The sequence below is a fragment of the Cricetulus griseus genome, assembly GCF_003668045.3.
Source record: "Cricetulus griseus strain 17A/GY chromosome 1 unlocalized genomic scaffold, alternate assembly CriGri-PICRH-1.0 chr1_1, whole genome shotgun sequence".
NCBI lineage: Eukaryota > Metazoa > Chordata > Mammalia > Rodentia > Cricetidae > Cricetulus > Cricetulus griseus.
In genome coordinates this window covers 166,003,676-166,026,797 of record NW_023276807.1, presented here as the reverse complement: position 1 = coordinate 166,026,797, position 23,122 = coordinate 166,003,676, and the positions used below count along the sequence as shown (strand labels likewise).

The 23,122-nt window shown below is 41.9% G+C and overlaps 1 protein-coding gene across 1 annotated transcript; it reads right to left on the bottom strand.

Moving 5' to 3' along the window:
- Positions 1–10,398: 10,398 nt before the first annotated feature.
- Positions 10,399–23,062, bottom strand: Dspp (dentin sialophosphoprotein). The gene is made up of 8 exons (XM_027388457.2): positions 23,051–23,062; positions 22,653–22,868; positions 21,986–22,216; positions 18,140–18,241; positions 14,948–15,001; positions 13,910–13,996; positions 12,819–13,763; positions 10,399–12,234 (listed from the first exon to the last, which is right to left on the bottom strand). Exons 1-8 carry the CDS (start codon positions 23,060–23,062, stop codon positions 10,399–10,401), a joined length of 3,483 nt encoding a protein of 1,160 aa, XP_027244258.2.
- Positions 23,063–23,122: the final 60 nt, after the last annotated feature.

Here is a 23,122-nt window from a genome sequence, read left to right as displayed (position 1 = left end):
GCAGAGTACCTTCCTGTACCAAAAATGCTAATATGTAGGTGTGAAGGCTCTACCTAGGCACCAGCTCAACTTCTCTATGTTCAATGAGTTGTGTAGATGTTGTCTTCAGCAATGGAATCTTGCTCTCAGTTTGTGGAGTTTGGGGGTTCCCCTGGGACCCTTTTGGCCAACAACCCAATTATATATTCCCAGTACTAGAAGCTTCATTTGGTGACAATAGATTTCCAGTTGGGGGGTCTGTCTCCTACATTATTTGGCAGTTTCATTTAGATCAACCTCACTTATGTATATATTTTAGGAAGCTTCTACTGTATTCAGTTTCCATACTATACCTCAAATGGCCCTTAATTTTAGCTGTTTCTCTCCATATTCCCTCCCATCCCACCCCATCCCATATTCATCCATAACTATCTATTCCATTTCTCTTTCCTAGGGAGATCAGTCTGCACCCACCCACCCCCAGCCCCTTACTCTATACCTAACCTCTGTGGTTCTACACATTGCAAATTGGTTATTATTGACTTCACATCTGGCATTCACATCTATGTGGATATGAAGAGTGGCATGTGGGTTCCCCGGGAATGCCTACCAGAGTTGGGAGCTGGGATAGAGCCATGAGTGGAGGAGAGGAAGGTTGGAGGGGAAGGTGTGTGTGATCCACCAGAGATGGAGATGAGGGGGCTTCTTCTACAGATCTAGGGGTGAGACTGGGGGCTTGGATTTGGATAGAGGAGGGAGAGATGAAACTGCAGTTAGCCTACCTGTTTCTCTGGCTCTTGTGGTACCTTTGGTTTTTTTATGTTTTGTTTTGCTTTACTTGATTTTTTCTATCTATTAGTGCTTTTCAAATGGCTTGATAGGAACCTGCTTGGGGTTCTAGATCTGGGTATGGCAGATGGATATTAAAGTAAAATTATTGATAGGTACACACCCAAAAAAGAAAATGTGCAGAGTTTCTCTGCAAAAGAAACGATTCACAGGGAGAGTGGTTTAGATGACTGTGTCCTATGGACAGCAGTGTTCTCTGCCAGAGAAAATAAGACCGTCACATAGTTAAGACATTCGGTGTGAGAATGTGTAAACCAAGGGATTATTACTCATTCAAACTTCCACCTGTAAAGGATTGAAACAAGCTGGTATCGCATCCTAGAGATAAGTGAGTGTCAACTCTAACCTTTCCTGACAGTGTAAGAACACAAGTGTAACACAATCACAATGACACAAAACTATCATGGAAGGAGGAGGTGGTAAGCATTAACACAGTTATCTGTAGAAATGAAAGAAAATGAGGCTAAAGGGGATGGTTACAGTATAAGTTTCATACTTACCATAGTTGAAGAATGACTTGTATGAGGTGGAAATGAAGAATATACACACAAAAATAATGTGGACTGTTCTTAAGAATTATACCAGTGGTCATAATATCACTGTTACCCCAAGACTGTTGGGTATGTAATGTGAGATAAAGAAATGTAGTTATACCAGTGATCATAATATCATTGTTACCCCAAGATTGTTATTATGTAATGTGGGATTGAAAATATAGTTAATTTGAATTATTCCCTTTCTTTTGTCCGATGTGTCCTTGAGACTCCAGGTTTTAAGCTCAAAGGAGAAGGCATACAAATTTGATGAAGAAGAAATCTCATAATCTGGTGAGTTTTTAAATAAATTGCTCAGAAATCTCACACACACATACACTATGTAAACACATTCACTATTTCTTTGTACAAACCTGCTGTTTCTAGAATGTAAGGCCTCCCAGGGAGCTGGTTGATGACCCATCTATGGCAGAAAATATACAAGGCGAATCTGGAACAAGTTGTAGCTTAAACTGTGGGAAGCTATGAGAGGCTAGGAGACCATCACAGGGATGCTGGAGGCAACTTGAGTAGGCTTCACCAGCTAAAGGGGAAACAATAAAATCACTGCACACTGAAAGCCAGTAAGTAATTCAACAATGATTTTTTCCATTTGGTTCTGTAATGCCTTTACAAAAAAAATAGTAAAACAGAGTGTTAATTGACCACCTTGGAGTGACGATAGGTAGCCAACAACTTGACTCAAAGGCTTGCAAATAAATGGAAAGCATATAACATTTGCCCAACCCTGTAAGAATTGGACCAAATTAGAGGTAAGGATAGTTTGTCTTTATGGAAATGTTGTGCTGCAGACAAATCAGACATGAACTGAGTTGGAAAGGTCCTCTGCACTAGCTAGTGTTCACAGTGCCAGGAGGTGACAAGCAGGCCATTGGGGAGAAAAGCCACACCCAACTACAGACCTTAAGGTTAAGCTGCCTGGCAAGACATGTCTACAATAGTGTGATAGTGGTGTTGCCTCGGTGTTTAAAACATTTCCTCTTTTCTGTAGTGTACTTAAATTGGTTCTTGCTGTTGTGATGGTGGTGGTTTTGAGGCTTGGGGGGATATAAAAATAACTTTGCCAATTTTCTTTTTAAACATTTGAAAATTGCAGCTACCCAGAGTCTAATCTCAAATTTACAATACCACAACTCGGTTTATTTGAAAAAGTTGAGTTTCAGTCTACACAAAAATTTATTCCTTTCTGATCTGGAGACCTCAGAACGTTCTGATCTTGAAAAAATTGCTAGTAGAATAGAAGTGGATGATGTTGTTTCCAGTCCATTCCTGAGTTTCCTGTGCTAGCCTGAAGTGGCGCTTAGACTAAGACAATAGCAGCTCTGCAAGGTCCTGCTTGAGGCTACTACCCCTCCCAGAGCTGTCAAATGGCCTTTTAGAGACAGATCAACTCTGTGAAGAAGGATGGGCTCAGCCTGCCTGTGTGTGCGTGCTGGCAGTTACAGAGCAATGCAGACAGATGCGGAAACCAGCTGATTGCAGCACCTGTGAGCCCACTGGATGTCAAGTGTTAGCCTGCAGATGAATCTGGTGGAGTATATTTCTCCCGGTTGCTTTATTTGCACCTTTACTTGCAAGTTTTGAGAAAAAGAAGAAGAAGCAGAAGCAGAAGCAGAAGAAGAAGCAGAAGCAGAAGCAGAAGCAGAAGCAGAAGCAGAAGCAGAAGCAGAAGAAGAAGAAGAAGAAGAAGAAGAAGAAGAAGAAGAAGAAGAAGAGAGAAGGAAGGAGAAGGAGAAGATTATGATATCTGTCTGTTAATAAAAGCCTATCAATTTGAAAAACCAGATCATGCATGTATTCATATTGGCAAAAGTCCAATTTGTATCCATGAAAAAATATTCATCATCCTCATCATCAACATGCCAGAGGAATATAAGAAATTTGGTGACAAAAGGGGCTTACTTCTAACTCACCTGGCTGTTAAGTCAAGTGGGTAATGTGCCCCAGTGGGGTAGCGAGCCTCTGACGACAGCAATTATTATGCAGACAGGCACGAATTTCACTTGGCTGCACATTAATTTTCATGAATATTACTGTGTTCTTGGTGCTTCCTCTATCTGTGCACTCGAGGGTCTGTGAGAATTAAATTAGATCTTTCTTCATTAAATACATATATTTGTGTGTATACATATATATATGTATATATATATTATATAAATTGTTAACCTTTCCAAAGCTTTCATTACATTTTCCTCAAGACCAAAAAGTAATCCTTTCTTGCCAATAAAACATAATATCTGTGTATCTACTAGGTTCATTTCCTGATAATGTAACATTATATACATACATTTGAATTTTATCTAATTATGTGCTCATTTTATATAGTTCCTACAATTCTGTTCCCAGTAACTTACTCTAATTTCCTTTTCCCAAATGCTTTTAATCTCTGTATTTTATTTTCCTCTCTGCCCTTCTCTTTTTTTTCCCTGTAGGCACGTGTTAATCACCAGGTCAGGCCCACTCCTTACAGTTCTACGTAGAAAGGTGATACATTACCTGCGAAATTTCAAAGGAACAAATAGGTTTGTGTCGGATCATATTTATTATTGCCTTGTGTCATGCTATATGAAATTTCTGGGGTTTTTGAAGTTAAAAATATAATACTTGAGATGTAGCAATTACAATATGTTACTTCCTTCTTATTTCCCTAGCTCTTATTTTTTCTAATTTCTCTGAGAATTTGCACTGTAGTCACGCTGATCTGGCCATTCCACCCCTCCATACATTCTGCTTCTAACCAGGAGTTCCATATTGGAAATGCCCTACTTGTCCCTGTCGGCAACCTATGTATCTTTTAAAGCCTCCTCTTCAATTCCATGGTCACGACTCATAAGAAGTACTGCCTGCCATTTATCCTTCACTCAGGGTGGTGTGTAGAGCTTGTTTATTGATCAAATTGGTTTCTGGGCATTGTCGTGGGAATACAAAGCAGAATCAATTCTACCGTCTGTTCCTCAGTAAGTTAAGCAGTGACACAAACCGCTCACCCTAACAAAATAATAGTGATGGCAGCAGCCCAAAGCCTTGGAGGTACTTTGGGTATTGATGTAGGAGAGCTGACTCAACTATTCCATGTATTTATTGCTTTTTGATGGACCAACTGTCCTAGCTTCCATTGCTATAGCCAAGTATCGTGGACTGGGTGGCATACAGTCAACGAGATTAATTTCTCACAGTTCTGGAAGCTAGAAGCCAGAGACCGGGGGTTTCATTTCTGGTGTCTGGAGAGGCCCTTCCTGCAGGCTATGGCTTCCTGGTCCTTGTGCCTTCACATAATGGAGAGACAGAGCAATATAGCTCTCTGAACTCCTATCCATAAAGCCCTCACCCCCATAACCTACATCTCTAAAAGTCCCCACCCCTGCTCCCATCATAGCAAATGAATCATAACAAATTAATTTTGAGGAAGCACAATATTAGCTTCTTAAACTCAGTGGCTTAAATCATCTATTTGTTATCCCTTAGACTTGTGTGAGTGGACTCAGGCAGGTGATTCTAGTGGCAGATGCTTCTCAGATGCTAGCTAGGCCTTGAGTCATCTGAGACTTCTTCCCACATTTCTGTTGCCTACAAAATAGCCTGTGAAAGCTTCAGGGGAAACTGTTCCCAAGAGGCAGGTAAAGAGATGTAAAATGCAGGTGGGCCAGTTTAGGAAGAGGATAAAAGAAAGCAGAGGGATGGATGTCAATTTTAGAGCCCCCCCCCAAAAAAAGCAAAGTGACATTGCTAAAATATCAGTTCTTAAAACTAGTCTGTCTTCATAGTAGATCAGTATTTACCCCTAGTACACAAAGGGACTTTGGGAGCCCTCTCCACATAGAGGGATATTCTCTCAGCCTAGACACACTGGGGAGGGTCTAGGCCCTGCTCCAAATGATATGACACACTTTGAAGATCTCCCATGGAAGGCCTCACCCTCCCTGGGGAGCAGAAAGGGTTTGGGATATGGGGGTTGGTGGGGGCCAGGGGAGGAGGGAAGGGGAGAGGAAACTGGGATTGACATGTAAAAGAAGCTTGTTTCTAATTTAAATTAGAAAATAAATTACAAAAAAATAAAATAAGAACACTAAGTGCTGACATGTACGCATGCACACACACATAAAAGTAGTCTGAACTCCCTTGGTGGCAGGGATGGAATATTCCATTATCAAATGTATTTGGAAACTTTTCATCTAAAAACATATAGTATTTATTTACTGGTGATCTCCGTAGCTGCCTCTTTTGACTCACCTTTCTGAGTGACAAGTGTTGTCACTCAGATGTGTCTCTTATTAATAGGTAGGAAGGTGACTAGTGTGGCTAGATAGAAAAGAGTGGCATGTGTTTCAAGGACTTGGCCGACTCTGTTGCTCTGGGTGAGCTGGCAGAATAGAGTCCCAGGAAAGAATTTCAGCTTGTGTGTCAAGTCCACCTGGAGTCCAGCTGTCACCTGTATGTCAGACTAATCTCACCACATGGAGATAGAGTTAGTAGGCATCAACAATGACTCAGTGGTTTTAACTGAGGAAAGTACAGAAAATATGGGGCTGGAGCCATCTGGTTGAGACCAGAACCCAAGAGCTTAAAAACTGGCCTGCACAGAAGCGAAGCAGTCAGGGATTCCCATAGGAAACTCAAGTTTGTGAAGGTCAAAGGCATCCTCCCCGATGCCCTCAGCTCTTTGAAGGGCAAAGGGTTAAGGGTGGCCAGAAGGAAACAATAAAGAAAGGAGGGGTAAAACCAGTGGCAAAGCCCAAAATAATGTGCCTGGAAATGAGCAAAGGCTCCCATGGGAGGGCTGGCTGTCCACCCAGACTTTCCCGCCAGAGCGGGAACAGTGTGAACTCATACATAACATTCAAAGGAAGACCATTTAGACTTTGGACCGGCAGTCCGGGTTTTGTGACTGCAGACACTAACTCTTTCTTCTCCTCTCCCTGCCCGCTGTTGGCATGAGATGCTTAGAACCCTGTTGGGGACATTATGTAGTGGATTTGTCTCATTCCCCCGTGAAGATTTGCTCCCGAACAAGAGAGAACAGATCCCCGAGAGGACACAGTGGTATTTCCATCCATGACTGTTCAGCGCTACTCGGTTCCCTCTCCTTATAGGGAGAGGAAAATTGCCCCTGGTTATTTTGGTCGATGGCTTTTCAAAACTTCCATGACAAACCATAAAGCAGGGTTGGCTTCTGGGAAATTGCCCTCTGGTTAATAGTTTTAAATGTATTCATATGGTGACGTATGGCTTCCTAAATGCCGGTGTTCTGTGTGAGATCTAGGTTTTGAAGTAAAAGCCTCTCTCGCTATTTCCTAACCAGTGTTCTGATCGGGTGTGTAAAGAATTACCAGGTCAGGTGGGAGGGAAAAGCTGGGAGAACCTGTTTCGTGGTTTTGTCTTTAGCCACACAGGGAGCAACCCGGTGTGCATCCAAGAAGACAACCATCCCCCAGCACAGCTGGGAGAACAGGAATGGCCATGGTAACTTTGGCATTTCCTCCATGACAGAAGTAAACCCAGGGAATGCATGTCTGTCTCTGTCTCTGTCTCTGTCTCCGTCTCTTGCTTTTCCCTTGCCTTCTCCCTCTGTTCAAGGTCTTGAGAATGCTATGCTAGCCATACTACCCTGGAACTCACTATGTAGCTGAGGATGACCTTGAACTTGTGATTCTTTTGCCTCCAGAATGCTGAGATCACAAGAATGGAACGCTATGTCCGCTTTTAGGTAGTTTGCAATGCCAGGGATCAAACAGGAGCCTCTAGATACACCCTTCACCAGCTCAGCTATATCCTCAGCCCTCTTCTACTTTCTTTTAAATTGCTGTCTTCAAAATGGGGCAAGAAAGTTGGAGGTTTGGAACGTTGAAAGTCACTATTAAATTATCAGTACAGTAATGCCTTCCTAAACTAATGACTTTCTACTTTCTAACTGCAACCAACAGTAAGAAAGGCATCACCCACATCTATCTCCTAGTGTATGGATACTTAGACTTATTTGCATGTATGTGTATAGAAAGTTTCACAGCACACTGTCCATCTTGCATTATGATTTTTCCTTACTCTTTCATCTATCAAGTATTTTTGTAACTCATTAAATTGATATAATGAGTTATTGTGATTAACAACATGGGGTTTAGGAAATACTACTCTGGGAGGCTGGAGAGATGATGACTCAGCAATTAAAAGTATGTACTGCTCTTATAAAGGTCCCAAGTTCAGATCCAGTACTCATATTAGGCAGCTTATAACTGCCTGTCACACCAGCTCCAGGAGATCTTATGCCCTCTTGTGCCCTCCATGGATACCTACACACACACACACACACACACACACACACACACACACACGCACGCACGCACGCACGCACGCACGCACGCACACACACACACACACACACACACTTATAAATAAAGAAAAGAAAACCTAAAAGATATTGCCCCAATAAGCAATACGAGGCCATTGCCTACTAATCTTTACTCCAAAAAGTAAAATAAGGTATTCAGAGAATCAAATCTTCAGACATTTTTAATTGTGTCTCCTACATTCTTGCCTTGAAATTCCAAATGCAGATGTGTTTCTATAAGAAAATTAAGACCATAATCTTCCTTCATGAGTTCTGATATAAGCCTGCATCCTAAATGTTCAACTTCTTAAAAACACTTTAGGGAAGAAGTGCTCTGAGATCTGGCTACATAGTATCTGCCTGTGCTGGTTTGTAACAGAGTGGCTCCCATGGGCTTATTCACCAGGGAGTGGCACGACTGACAAGGATTAGGAGGTGTGGCCTTGTTGGAGGAAGTATGTCACCGGGGGTAGGCGTTGAGGTTTCAAAAGCCCATCCCAAGCCAAGTGTCTCTTCCTGCTGCCTGTGGATCCAGCTACGTGTCTCTCAGCTACTTCTCCTTGGAACCATCATACCCTCACCATGATGACAATGTACTGAACCTCTGAACCTATAAGCCATCTCCAATTAAGTGTTTTCCTTTATAAGAGTTTCCCTGGCCATGGTGTCTCTTCACTGCAATAGAACACTGACTAAGACAATGACTTAGGCTATGATCTAGATGACAACGTAACGAGCACAGGATAATACCGTTTACATCCGTTAATGAAGTGAGCAGAACTACGAGAAACAAGTTGACCTACATGCTGTCAGTCAATGTTCAAGGCATGTTGATAAGTTTATGTGTAACCTCAGTGCATTTTATGAGGTAGACTACCTCAGAATTTTAAAAGGTGAACATAGCCATTTTTTATGTGCAGACAACATTTTTGGGATATCTGTAAAGCATTGGTAAGAGGAATTGCCTCTCTGGAAAAGAAATAGAACTGTGGATGGTGGAGATTTAGCATTGTGTCTTTTTGTAGTATTCAACGCTGTATTTTATGTTCACAAATCCCGATTTTTAAAAATAAGAATGTCTATCTAATATGTGTAAGAAATGTAATCATATATACCACATTTTATAATAGGGAGGGTAAGTGTTTACAAACTAAGTAGAGTGAAGAATTTTCCCTGTGAGCAATTGTATAAATAGATGTTTATTATAATGCTGAAGTTAATTATCTCTTCATTTACATTTCTTATACAGTTTACAATGAGTTTCCTATTCATTGCCTAGTGATCACCACAACTTTTGTGAACAGGTGTGACAGGTGCTAGAGGCAGATTCACAAGTTAAATCAAACAAAGGCAAGTTTGCAGTCTATTAGAAGTCAAGGCCTAAACCATTATTTTCTGGTAAGAGGTCTGGAGTCCTACCATGGCCATGGCAAAGCAGAAGCCTGGTGTCTTACAGTGTTAGGAGTTACAAATGAGTTTGTAGATAGCAGCATCTCAAAGCCTTCGCAACATTCCTTAGCTAAGAAACTCTTGCAAAAGGAAGTGAGTATAGGAAAAGGCAGAAACTCTGGGTAAAACTTGTCTAAAATGATAGTAGAGTCAACTAGTGTCTTAATGTCCTCAGTAGCTTTACTTCAACCCAAATCTGACATAACTGCTCACGTGGGGAAAAAAGAGAAACCGCAAAGCACAACACCAAATCTTGAAAGATATCCTTCAGGCTTAGGGCTTAAGGTTCCCTTGGGACAATCCCAATTCACATCTTTCATCTTAGTGTGATTCATTTTTACCACCTCTCTCACTTTCAAAAGTGTCCTAGCACACACCAAAGGTCGCTCAGTTCTCATACTCACTCCTGTGAGACTGATTGAAGACAACAAATAGCAAAGCGGCACACGGAGAACCCATATATGATCCCACCCCCGGAAAACTCCCATCTGTGCTCCTCATTTACTTAAGATCTGAGAGCGGCTGCTGGAAAGGACTGTTCAAAGGGACTTTGTACTACATTTCCATCCTTCGCAGAAATGTAACGGCATGTGTCAAATCTTGTCCAAGCGAGCCATCCTCAGAACTCTTTTCTGATTCATTCTTCAGAATTTTCATAATTCATAACTACTCTATTTTTATCATCACAAAGATTATCCCGGTGCCTTGGATAGGGTCAATTGTTGCTGAAGTATTTTGCTCATGTCCCAAATGTATTTTTCCTAGAACAGGTAAAGGAAACAGTAGTTAAGTTGAATGTCACAGAACAGCATCACTCACTCCACAGCATGAAGACCAGCTGTCTGGTACTCAGACTGCTGGAGAATGGAGGCAACGCTGTAGGCTGCCTGTAATTGCTCGCTCTACTCTAAAGCACCGGCTATTCAAATCGAAGCTATGTATCACAGTAAGTGATTACTTCCGTTTCTGTTTAATTATTTTATATTTAGATTTATACTTTTAAAAAATATTTTCTGGACGTGAACATATTTTAACACACATGTACCAAAGTTGGTGCACCCAGGTTCTCTCTGAGAGAGCTGGATCTTGGCTCCAAATCCAAGTTTGACTTGATTCCCTGTGAGTTCTGTGGATTCCACATCATCTGTTTGTTCCTCGCCTGTCTCTAATGTGTTGGGAGTCTTTACTGCCTTTCAATTCCTCACCAAACATCCATGCAAAGGGCTCTCATGGGATGTCCTTGCTCTAATCATCACTGGTTGAATGATTACTGTCACTGCCTTCACTGTCACTGTCACTGTCACTTGCATTGTTGTTGTTACCAGACTTGCTATCACTCTCATCACTGCTATCAGATGTGCTGTCTTTGCTGTCACTGCTGTCCTTGCTGTCACTGCTGTCACTGCTGTCACTGTCACTGCTGTCACTGCTGTCACTACTGTCACTGCTGTCACTGTCACTGCTGTCACTGCTGTCACTGCTGTCACTACTGTCACTGCTGTCACTGTCACTGCTGTCACTGCTGTCACTATCACTGCTGTTGCTGCTGCTGTCACTGCTGTCACTACTGTCACTGCTGTCACTGTCACTGCTGTCACTGCTGTCACTGCTGTCACTACTGTCACTGCTGTCACTGTCACTGCTGTCACTACTGTCACTGCTGTCACTACTGTCACTGCTGTCACTGCTGTCACTGTCACTGCTGTCACTGCTGTCACTGCTGTCACTGTCACTGCTGTCACTGCTATCACTACTGTCACTGCTGTCACTGCTGTCACTGCTGTCACTACTGTCACTGCTGTCACTGTCATTGCTGTCACTGCTATCACTACTGTCACTGCTGTCACTGCTGCTGTCACTGCTGTCACTGCTGCTGTCACTGCTGTCACTACTGTCACTGCTGTCACTGCTGTCCTTGCTGTCACTGCTGCTGTCACTGCTGTCACTGCTGTCACTACTGTCACTACTGTCACTGCTGTCACTGCTGTCCTTGCTGTCACTGTCACTGCTGTCACTACTGTCACTGCTGTCACTGCTGTCCTTGCTGTCACTGCTGCTGTCACTACTGTCACTGCTGTCACTGCTGTCCTTGCTGTCACTGTCACTGCTGTCACTACTGTCACTGCTGTCACTGCTGTCCTTGCTGTCACTGCTGCTGTCACTGCTGTCACTACTGTCACTACTGTCACTGCTGTCACTGCTGTCACTACTGTCACTGCTGTCACTGTCACTGCTGTCACTACTGTCACTGCTGTCACTACTGTCACTGCTGTCACTGCTGTCACTGCTGTCACTGTCACTGCTGTCCTTGCTGTCACTGTCACTGCTGTCACTGCTGCTGTCACTGCTGCTGTCACTGCTGTCACTGTCACTGCTGTTGCTGCTGCTGTCACTGCTGTCACTGTCACTGCCTTCACTGTCACTGCTGTCACTGCTGTCACTGTCACTGCTGTCACTGTCACTGTCACTGTCACTGCTGTCACTGCTGTCACTGTCACTGCTGTCACCACTGTCACTGCTGTCACTGCTGCCTGATTTGCTCTCGCTGTCACTGGTGTTGTCATGTTCGCTGCTTTCTGAGTCATCCTTGTCATCACTCTCACTGTTATCATCGCCATTGCTATCACTGTCATGGGCATCCGATGCATCATCACTCCTGTCATCATCTCCCCCATTGGAGTCGCTGCCGTTGCCATCATCGCTTGATTCATCAGAGCTGTAAGAAGCATCTCCTTGGCCGCCACTCTCATTTTCACTTTCAGAGTTAGCATCGTCACTTCCATTAGACTCGTCACTGCTGTTCGGATCATCTCCCTGCATGGACTCATCGTCGAAATCATAACTGTCGTGCACATTACTGTTGCTACCACTACCTATCTTGCTGTGTCCAGTTTTGCTGTGGGCTTCTGGCGTCTCAACAGGCCCCTGGGGCTTGCCAGACTCTGCTGCTTGCTTTGGGCTATGTCTTTTGTCCACTTCCATTCCCTGGTGTCCATTGTTCTCTCTATTTTCACCGAGTTTCCCAGATTCTTTGACAATATTACTTCTGTTGCCTGTGCTGGGACCTTCGGTTTCTATTCCCTATGGAACAATATAGAGAAGAATAGATAATCAGTGAATATTTGCTGTAAAATTCCATGGCCGGAGAGGAGCTGTCTGGGGAGATGGCCTTAGGACCAGGACTTGGGCTGCCAGTGCAATGGTGACTTGTGCTAATGTGCTTATCTCATACTTTAAAGTGCTGAGTTTCAGGGTTCAAATCCTCCAACAAACTACCCAGGAACTTGGATTAAACAGGTGCACAATAATGAAAGTGTCACCGTGAAACTCCTTATTTTGTGTAATGAATGTAACACTAATAAAATGTATTACACAAACATGATTGATCATTATTCGGCTTGACTTTTAGAATTCTGACTAATTTTTCAGAACCTTCTGAAATTTTAAAAATTGTTCTACACCAAAGTCTATAAGGACTCCTGATTTCTCATTAAAATTTGCATTGTTGGTAAAATAGTACCCAGACACTTATTGTGACATTTTTTATGTTAGTTTGGGGTTTGATTTGTATTTGTCTAGATTTGTTTCTGTTGTTTTGCCCAGCTGTCAGAGTGTAGAGGGGGGAATGTGAACTGCCATAGAAAGGAATCAGTTTCAAAACTAACCTGACCCTGGCTCTTCCCCAGAGGACACACTTTTGACTGGCAGGTGATTCCACCTTCTGTATCTCTGTTGTCTTTGTGACTGAGCTTCTGGTTTTCCTGTATTGCTTGGCCACCATTGCCTTCTTCAATACCATTGTTCTCTTCACTGCTAGAGGTGTTGTCTCCATCACATCCATTTGGGGAGCCATCTTTTTCTTTAGAGTCATCGCCTTCACTACTGATTGAACTCTGACCTCTGTTATCATCTCTCCCCTGATGAGACTGGTTCTCCTGGCCCTTACTGTCATCATGGCCCCCCTTTCCATCTCCTGCTTCTGGACCCTCATCATTACCGGAGCCCAGGTCCTCATCCTCATTTTCCCCATTGCCACTGGGACTCCCGTCAGCATTATCCAAACCAGCATCTTCCTCAGTGCTGGGTGTTACCTCAACCCTCTTGTTCCCACTTCCCTCCCCTTCTCTCTGAGATGTCGTTTCATGAGTAGCAACCCCATCCCCATGTATTCCACTTGTGCTATTGTTGCTTGCAGCTACTTGAGGTCCATTTCCCTGGACAAGCGTGCCATCTGCACTCTGGCTCACATCACCAGCATCCCCAGGTTTTGTGTCCTGATCGGCATGTCCATTTACATTACTCTCCTTTGCGTCTCCTGCATTTTCAGTGATGCTTACTTGGCCCCTGATGTCATTTGCTGTGCTGTTCTCTACTTTTGCATGAATTTCATCATGACCATATGTTTCTGAGTCCCCATTTTCATCATCAATGTTCCCCTGTTCATTTGCTAAAAAGGGCTTTGTAGAAGGATTTGTCCCTCCTACACCAATTGACTCAGAGCCATTCCCTTCTCTTTTGAAACTGTCCTTGGTATACACTTGTCTTCCTATTTCACTCCTGTTTTGGGGGTCACTGCTGTCTTTAGTGGTGTTATTGATATATAACTCATTCTGGAAAAGAGATACAATTCAAAAATCATTGTGGGTATTATTTTCAAATAATGCCAACTGAACGAGAAAATAGGTGGAAATTTTAGAGAAGATCATAGAGTATAGAAGTGGCTTGAAAGTGGAAAATGAATATATGCATTTTTTACCTGTGCTGGAGTCCCTGAGTGTACTAGAAAAGATACATTCACAGATTTTTCAACAGTATGTCTTTCTGACGGTGTGATTTGAGGAACCTGTCAAAGTAAAACCATAGATATTACACAGGCTCTTGTTTTATGAAGAAGAAAAGATAAAACACAAAGTTCAGAGCCTAATCTGGCATGTAGAGCAGAAAAGCAGCCCATTAAAGTGCTTATACGGAATTTCAAGCTGAGAAAATGAGAACTTTTATAACATTGTCATCAGTTAGTATTACAAGCCCACTTACTTCACATGTATAAAGACAAGGTGAATCCCTGTTCTGTTAAGCCACTCCTGGCAGTAACCTGTACAGGACCCACCCCAAGTTCAATGTCAGACTAAAACCAGTAAAACAATAGTGAGTGTGTGCTGCTGGAGAAGCAGTATCAAGTAATTGCTACTTAAGCTCTACAAGAGTAAGCTTGAAGTGCTTGCAAAATTTCTCAACTACAGAAACAACACCATATCTGGTGATGTGAAATCATAAACAAATGCTAGACATGGAGGATGGCTAATAAAATTCTTAATGTTTCTGTGTTTGTACATATTCGTATGCTCCAGATTTTCCACAATGAACACACAAATAGCACACATGGAACCCCGATTTGATCACGCATTGAAAAACCTGAACTTCAACTCTTGTTCTTGCTTCAATTTTTCCCAAACAGTCTAAGCTGTGTGGACACTGAAATGAAATTCCCATGGAATGAAGCAGAGGCAGACAGAGCCTCCACAACTTCCGGGTCATTTAATTACTATGAATAAACTTGTAAAAGTCTGTTATCCTCTGATAAGATGTGTTTCAACGGGAAGAAAGGGAACATGAGTTGGTTCACATGTTTGCCTTGTATTGAGATTCCAAATGATATCACATAATAGTTTTGATGCAAATCTAAGTGTTTAGACTCAACTTCTCTGCAAAACCTTAAGGAAATATGTACACTTTAACATTGGGCTAAAAGACAGAGCAAAGTAAGAAGGCTTGGTTAGGAATATGTACTTACCGGAATGGCCCATGCCGCTGCCCAAATACAAATATATATAATAATCTTCATTTTCTTTATGAATAATAATCACTGTCTGTTTAGAACAAAGAATGCCACAGAATTATTTATAAAACTGGAAGATGATGAGCGCAGGAAGTCGTTATTTCAGTCTTTACATTTGCCCTTTCCTAGGGCAAAGGGAGAGCACTAATGTGAGAAGACTTCCCAGGTTCCAGAATAAACCTGCTATGGTTGTGGAGACATGTCAGGGCCTCGGCATGCTCAACACTGTCATGGTTTCTGACATTTTTTGTCCGTGGGAGCAACAGCCACAGAGGTACAGAGGACATGGCTGTGGCTTTGGCCCTGTGCTGCTATCCATGAGGGTAACAGCTCTCTTCCCCGGGGTTAGCTTTTACCAAGAGTGAACTTAAAAGATGAAGTACTTGTAATTCCTCACCTGACTACAGAGTTGGGCTATAAACACTCTAAGAGGAAGAAATCCATGAGAAGGAGCTTGGGCAAGGAGAAAGAACACAAGGTTTGGTTTCAAATTCCCTAAATTCAGATTCTTCCCCTGCTATCTGCCATCTGAGCTTGAGAACTTGAAATAGCTTTATTGGGCTTTTGTTTCCTCAGTCTGGAATAATAAAACCACGTCTCACAATATCCCAAGGGCTGGCAGAAGAATCTTCCGGAGCTTCCTAAAGCATCTTTATTTCCCCTTCCACACAGCCAGTGGCTTTTTCGAGCTCACTGGCAACACACCATACTGTTTGGAAGTTGCCTAGCTAACCCTATGTTCCTCTTCATTGCCATAGGGTCCTGGAGCCCAGGGGAGTGTCTTGATTATCATTGTCTTCCGATGCAAAGTGCAGAAAGGATACCTGCAGATGTTGCTGGTGAAGAAGTACTTAGGGTACAAACAGCACCCCGCACTTCCCCAAGTACGTTTTAGTAGTCTCCCACTGAATGAAAGGACTTCTAAGAGCAAAATCTCTCACCCCTCTTACAATGCAAATTCACCAAGAGTCACATGCATATTTTTCATACATTGGAATAGAGATTATAAAAATATATAAAAAAAATCTACATGGATCTAAATTTAGGTTCATATTTTCCTAAAACTTAACTTCTTTGTGTCATGATATTGTCACGATAGAAAGGATTGTTTTCTCCTATTTTGTGACATTCCACGAGATTTAAAGATTATAATCTTGCATGTCATAAAATGGCCTTGATTACATTCAAGGTTAGTAGTGAACTAGAATAGAACGCCAATGAATATGTATTAAGAATTATTGGTACTGCTTCAGAAGAGTGAGAACACAGTTCTGAGGCCTCTGGGAAAAGGTGCTAAGAAGAGCTGGAGTTCATAGACTGAAATAAGACTAAAATGTCTTGAGATAGAGCTGGCGAGGGAGGGGTGTGTGGGGGACGGCCATCTGTCTATCAGCCAAGCTTAGACTGCCCTTGGCAAGTCCAAACCCAGTTATTGCCACTGCAGAAGCCATCTCAACAGTGACCTGGGGATCCCTGGTCCAGGAAAGGCACCTGTAATAAAGTTCATCGATACATCCATCTCATTTCTAAACGGAAGTCTGGTCATCTAAGGCTTCCTGTCCCCTCTCTTGCCTTTTCACTCCAGCACTGTGAGCACTGTGGTGTGTGATACTTGCACCTGCTGGCAAGGCAGTTCAAAGGCCCAAGGGACATGGCCAATTCATTAGAATTGAGGAGCCTCTTTTAAGTTATATATTGCCACATTAAATGAGATGTAGTGATTAGCAAGTGAGTGTGACTATGTCAATAAGAAGATGGAGGAACAGAGAGCAAGGGCCTTGTTGGAATGGCGGAGGTAGACTTTTCACACCTGAGCTATTGTCATAGCCATGTGACAACATGACCAGACCTAAGAAATCCCAAACCTGACCAAATCCCAGCATACAAAGGGAAGCTGGTCATAAAATTCCACCCCTAGCCATGGAACTACTGACAATCGATAGGTGCTAGGAGAGACAAAAAAGCGGATTTCTCTAAGAGTGTAGGTTCATGCTCCAATGGAAGGTGCACATCTGATAATATTTGGCAAGCATAGACTGGTCCTGTTTTTTTGTTTGTTTGTTTGTTTGTTTGTTTACAAAAAGGGTACAAGAAGGGAGGAGGATCTGGGCAGAGTTGGGGAGGGGTGAATATGATCAAAACATATGGCAAAAAATTCTCAAGGAACTAATAAAAACATTTTTAAAGATATTTAAAACATGTTATCTAATTTCTTATCAAAACCATTCAAAGTAACCACACAATTTTCAAATTTCCACCTCGACTTTTGCCAACATGTGGCAACACATCTTTGTTTTTCTGAACCTATCATCATGAAGTTTGAACCAGAAAAAAATCAGTTTGACATAAATAAGAGGGTATTCTGCGTAGAATCCTTTGAAAGTCTGCTTTTAGAATTTTCATATCAAATGCCAGACAAATACTTTCTCAGGTCTCTGTTGATTTCGAGTATTAAATTTAAGCTGAGATTCATTGACTTGGTCCAGTCAGAAGACTGATATCAGCCAAATATTGAGCCCTGGAAAAAGCACAAGCCTTCTTGTTATAGATCTTTAACTGTGCACACCAACTAGGCAGACCTTGAGGCAGCAAACAGTGGTTAAATCAAATGTCAAATCCAACTTTCCTCTCAAGAAGAGTTGGTGTTTGGATGCGACCATCATCCCTGTCTCAAAGAGGAAGACAGTATGTGGTCCTTTTGGGTTAAATCCCATCGCTCCTTACATTCCAATGAGGAGACTGAAAAAAATGCCTTTGACTCGATTTAAAGCTCTTAAATATATTTTCCCTGGATCAAAAAATAACAATAATAGAGCTATAGCGAATGATACATGAAACATTCCAGCTGTTGATTTTTAAGATTATTGCAATTAGAATATTTGTTTCGTCTTAGGTTTTTCTGAAAAGCAAGAGTATCTCAAAAAACACTGTCTGGGGGCAAATATAAGTTCTACTTTTCAGGGATTTGGTATCTTATCAGATGGGTTCAGCATCCCTCCCACAAAACCCACTATCTTTTCATAGATACCCTAGACTTGAAGGGTTAAGAGATAGAAAGCTTTACCCCAAGTCCCTCTCATCTCTGAGGCTGAAAAAGGCTTCCCACAGAAGGCAATTGACTCCTGCAAAGGGGGGTTTCCATCTTACCTTGAAAGCCTTCAAAGGGACTTTGAAAATCCAGATTCCCTTATCTCTCTTTCCAGACTCAGAGTGGACACTGTCCGGAGCTTTTACATGACAATTTTGTACCTGCCGAAATTTAAATTCAGTTTGATAATGTTTCCACCAATCACTGTTTAGGATCCCTGGTGTGGGGGTTTAAAGTGTCACTGTGCCTATGAAGCCCATAATAATGCCCCGCTCCCTGGCGTGCTGGTGTGTGTTTGTTTGCTGAACCACTTGGTTCCAAAAGGACTTACTTTCACTTAATTAAATAGCTCCTGGAAGACTGTTTTGCATCTTAAATATAGATAATCAGTGTGATATATCTGAAAAGAGCCACTTAGGCTCTGTCACCCTGCATTTCTCATCCTGCCAAGGTTGGCAATCTAAGAAAACTCTAGGTTTCTCTGGTAAATACGACTGGCTTATTTAGGACCCTATCATTCCTGAGGTACATATTAAAATCGATGCGCTATAATTCAGGCAGCTGTCCTCATGCATGCAACAGTCTTGCCATTGCCTAAGGGAACTTAAAAATAAATCTATAAATAGTAACTCCAGGAAACCTTTCTGATCTAATCTAAACAGTGACATAAAGGTTTTTTTTTTTTTTTTAAAAAATCTATTAATTTAATATTCAAGCAAGATTTTTTAAATAGCTGTTCAAAAAGGTGAAACGGTGTAAGGTATTTATGCACAAGTGCAAGCATGCATACCACATCACAAACTCCGTCCCCGCTCCATTGTTTGTGAAAACTATGAAGCACAAAATAGTAAAAACAGGCCGTACTTCTCGAAAAGAAAAAAAGTATGTGCCTGAAATTATCCTTCCTGGAGCCCTGGATGTACATGGTAATTCCTGAACCATTTCTCTAGTTTGTGAGTTCCACAATAGGCAACTGGCATCTTTCTGTGTACTAGCTTAGGGATGTACCCGTGTTTTTAAGTTCACTATTGAGGGATGTAAAACACATAACATCAGAAATACTATATTACTATTCAACAACAGCAGCTCCAGAATTATATACAAAGAGAAATAAGTGTGTGTGTGTGTGTGTGTGTGTGTGTGTGTGTGTGTGTGTGTGGTGTGTGGGGGTACATATGTGTGAAGTGGGGGGGGAAGGGGAATGGGGGTGGGGAAAGCAGTCTGTTGAATAGGATGGGAGATGAAGGAAGGAGTTTCCTACCACTGTTTTTTTTTTTTTTTTTTTGAGCACCTTAAAGGGCCCAGTCACATTTAAGAATGCCCAACTCACTGCCTGGAACTTTGCTCACGTACACTCCAGGGGAAGGTAGTGAACTGAGCTGCCTTCCTGAACCTAACTTGAATTAGTATGAGTCTTAATTGCGGAGTTTAGCAGCTCTCTTTAAACAACTGATGGAGACTCAGGAAGATCTTCAGGGTCTTAACAGAAGTACTTGATGGCTACATAGCACAGAGCACTTGACACAAAGGGACATTCTTTAAGAGCATGAGGGACCTGCACTAAAGCAAACACTTTAGGCTCAAAAATAAATCTCCTTAGACATACTTATTTATCTACCTACCTATTTGTTTGTTTGTTTGTTTATTTAGAGACAGGGTCTCTACACATAGCCCTGCCTGTCCTGGAATTCACTATATAGACCAAGCTGTCCTCAGACTTACAGAAATCCACCTGTCTCTATCTTCCCAGAGCTGGGATTAAAGGTGTGCACCACCACTGCCTGACTGCAAATACATTTTTAATTCCAACAAATAAAATATGATAAAATTGAGAACTTAAATACAGATAATTACAAATTTTGCTGAGGGAAATTAAAGAGAGCCTAAACATGCTAATGGGCTGAAAACCTTGATACTGTGTAGTCAAGTCTCCCAAAATTTGTCTCTAGGTTCCATACAGTGGCAATTAGAATCTAGGAAGAAGTATATAAATGGACTTCAAAATTTCTATGTAATTTTAAAGAATTACAAGAGCTAAAGCATTTTTTTTCAGAAGAAAATGGGGGGGGAGTGTTCATGGTTCATTTGGATAGATGAGATTTACCCAATTAATTATCCATTTAAAGCTCAATTATGCCCAGTGGCTATGGCACACACCTTTGATCCCAGAACTCAGGAGGCAGAGGCAGGTGCATCTATGTGAGTTCTAGGCCAGCCAGGTCTATAAAACAAGTTTGAGGATAGGCTCCAAAGCTACACAAAGAAACCCTTGTCTTGAAAAAGCAAAACTAAACAAACACACAAAAACCTCAATTATATCTGTCAAATTCTATTTGCCATGTAATATGATATAACCACGGAAAGGATACATATTTGCAGGTACCACTTAAACTCAAAAGAAAGTGGAGTTGTCGAAGGGTAAGGGTCACTCAGACAGACATCTTAAAAATTCCACACGCTGCACCTTAGAGACATAGTGACAGAAAATAGGTCGGAGGTTGTATGATATGAAGTATAGTAGGGGAGGAAAAGAATTATAAAAACCACAGGAAATGCCTTTTATTGTCTTCATTTTGATGATGCTTTGTGTGTGTGTGTGTGTGTGTGTGTGTGTGTGTGTGTGTGTGTGTGTGTGTTGTGATGCATCACCTTATACACTTTGCTGTGTTCATTTGTACTTCAATAAAGTTATTAGAGGAGAAAACTACCCTGTTTGTCCAAAATCCAACCCATTTCAAATCTTGTAAATTGAGAAGTCAAAACTAAGATTTAAAAAGAATTGCTAAAAAGAAATATAAATCCTAATTTAAAGTAGACCTTTGATTGTCATGTAAATCAATCTTGTTTCTAATTCAAATTTAAAAATGATTAAAAAAAATAAAGTAGACCTTCTTCCACAGCATTAGTGGTCTCCATTCCTGCATTTGTGTGTCTGAATAGAAAAACAGACTGACCTGCCCTAGCCAGGAAGAATGCCTCACCAGACAGCCTAGCACTTAAGAATCAGCATCAGCTCCTTACCAGCTATCTACCCCACCATCCATTTGCAGATCTGGCTTCCCAAACCCAACAATGAAGGCTGATGGGCTGGTGGTTCCTTAAATAAGCCTATGTATACACACACTCATAAACACACACACACACACACACACACACACAAAATGCACACACACACACACACACACACACACTCACACACACAGAGAGAGAGAGAGAGAGAGAGAGAGAGAGAGAGAGAGAGAGAGATTATTAATAGCTTTGTTTCTCAGGAATACATGGATTAATATAGTCCACACACAAGTCTTTTGCTTGTCCTAAGTTTTATTAGGATCTCTGGCCAAGTGACATCTTGATTTTAAAAACACCAAATTGAATGAATTATTTGATTTGATTGTATGAGTCAATTACCAACCTTTGGTAAAAGTGTAAGCTAATGGCTCTCATTTCTATTCCCCTGGAGAGTGCAAAGCCTCTTAACAGACTCACCTGCCTCAGGTCCCTTTCCCTCTCACACTATACACATCAGAGAGATCCTTTGTCCAGAATATACCGTGTCGGAAACATGAAGACATCTGTGTCTCCCCTGTGTCAGAATTTATCAAATAATGGTGAATTAACAATCTATGTTACTTTCGTGGCTTGAAATTTGACAATTAGTCTCAGTTTTCCCTTGATAGCTGGCAAAGGCAAACACAAGTTCTTTTATTCAAATACTAACTTCTAATATTTATTCTCATAGCATTATTATACACCATGCAGTCAACCATTTATCATCTATCAAATATCTGTCTCTGTCTCTACATGTCTACATGTCTATCTAGCTAATTAATCTGTCTGTCACAGAATAGTATTTAAATGGCCTGAGGACTCATGGCAGAGCTCAGAGGTCTCCATACAGGACTTACTATAAGGCAAAAGCTGGAAGCAAATGCAGACACAAAGGAAGTTCCATAGATTTGAATGAACTCAGCTGGAGGTCTGCAGCAGGCTCTATTACTGAGTCCAACCACAAGCCCATCATTGAGCAAAGCCTCGGGGTCAAGAACAGCTACCCAGGTGAGGTACAGGATGCTGGAGACTGCAATGGCAAAGAGAAGAGGTAGGTTGAATGGATAGACAGGAGGATTGATAATCAGCTGTTTAAGCAGCCCACATAATCAGTGGAAATTGAGCCAAGCTGAAGCTCCTGGGGCAGTTGCAAGATGTCTTGAAGTATACAACAGGTATGCCGATAAGGAAGCACTGGGGCCCCCCAGCAGAGTGATGTTAGGCATACCCCCTCTTTATGGTGTCCAGGTAAGGGTGTTGCACCCTTTCTGTATGTTCATAGTTTTAAGGTGCTGCACCCTTTTCTGAATGTTCATAGCTTTAGAGTGTCGCACCCTTCATAGTCTGTATGTTAAGTAAGTTTTAGGACCTCGTTTTCTTGATGTGATTCTAATATGCCAATGTGCTCTTATGATCCCAATGTACTCTGATCAATTTATAAGGCAGGACCCTTTTTATTCTTGGGAATAAGGTATTGATGAGTATGTCCCTCATGGGTAGTGCTGGACATGTGATGTTCTTTACACATCGTGTGAAGTGCAGAGCATCTTGCTTCTGTGTCAAGCTCAGAATGGAGTCAAATGCTGCTGGTGACATGGAGTCTCTCTGGGCAGGACATGGCCTGGAAAACCAGCTTTGCTCAGTATGGAGGAACTTGGAGCAGCACTGTGACAGAAAGATATGAATCATTGCTCCGATGCTCCCTGAGGTGCTCCAGTCTTTGGTAGAAATGGGCAAAGGCTGTAACAACAACAGAAGAAATAGGGTAAAAATATCTCAGGGCCAAGTCTATCGTTAATGGATACCACTGCTTACAAAAGGAAGAGTTTCCAACTTGAGATGGCAATGACTACAGCACTGGCCCTATCTTGTGGAGCTGTTCAGCTCTTGGAAGATCCATCTTTCATATTCATGCTACTCACACTGGGGACCATCGAGTGTTGGAAGACGAAGGAAGCAACAGTGACAACAAAGCTCTGGTTGGTGGGTACATT

Bases quoted from the DNA above. Each gene is read 5' to 3' on its own strand.
- Dspp (XM_027388457.2), bottom strand. The intron at 15,002-18,139 runs GTAAGATGGAAA...TTATTCATAAAG, and splicing joins TCCCTTTGAAGGCTTTCAAG to AAAATGAAGATTATTATATA. The intron at 13,997-14,947 runs GTAAGTACATAT...TTACTTTGACAG, and splicing joins CAGCGGCATGGGCCATTCCG to GTTCCTCAAATCACACCGTC.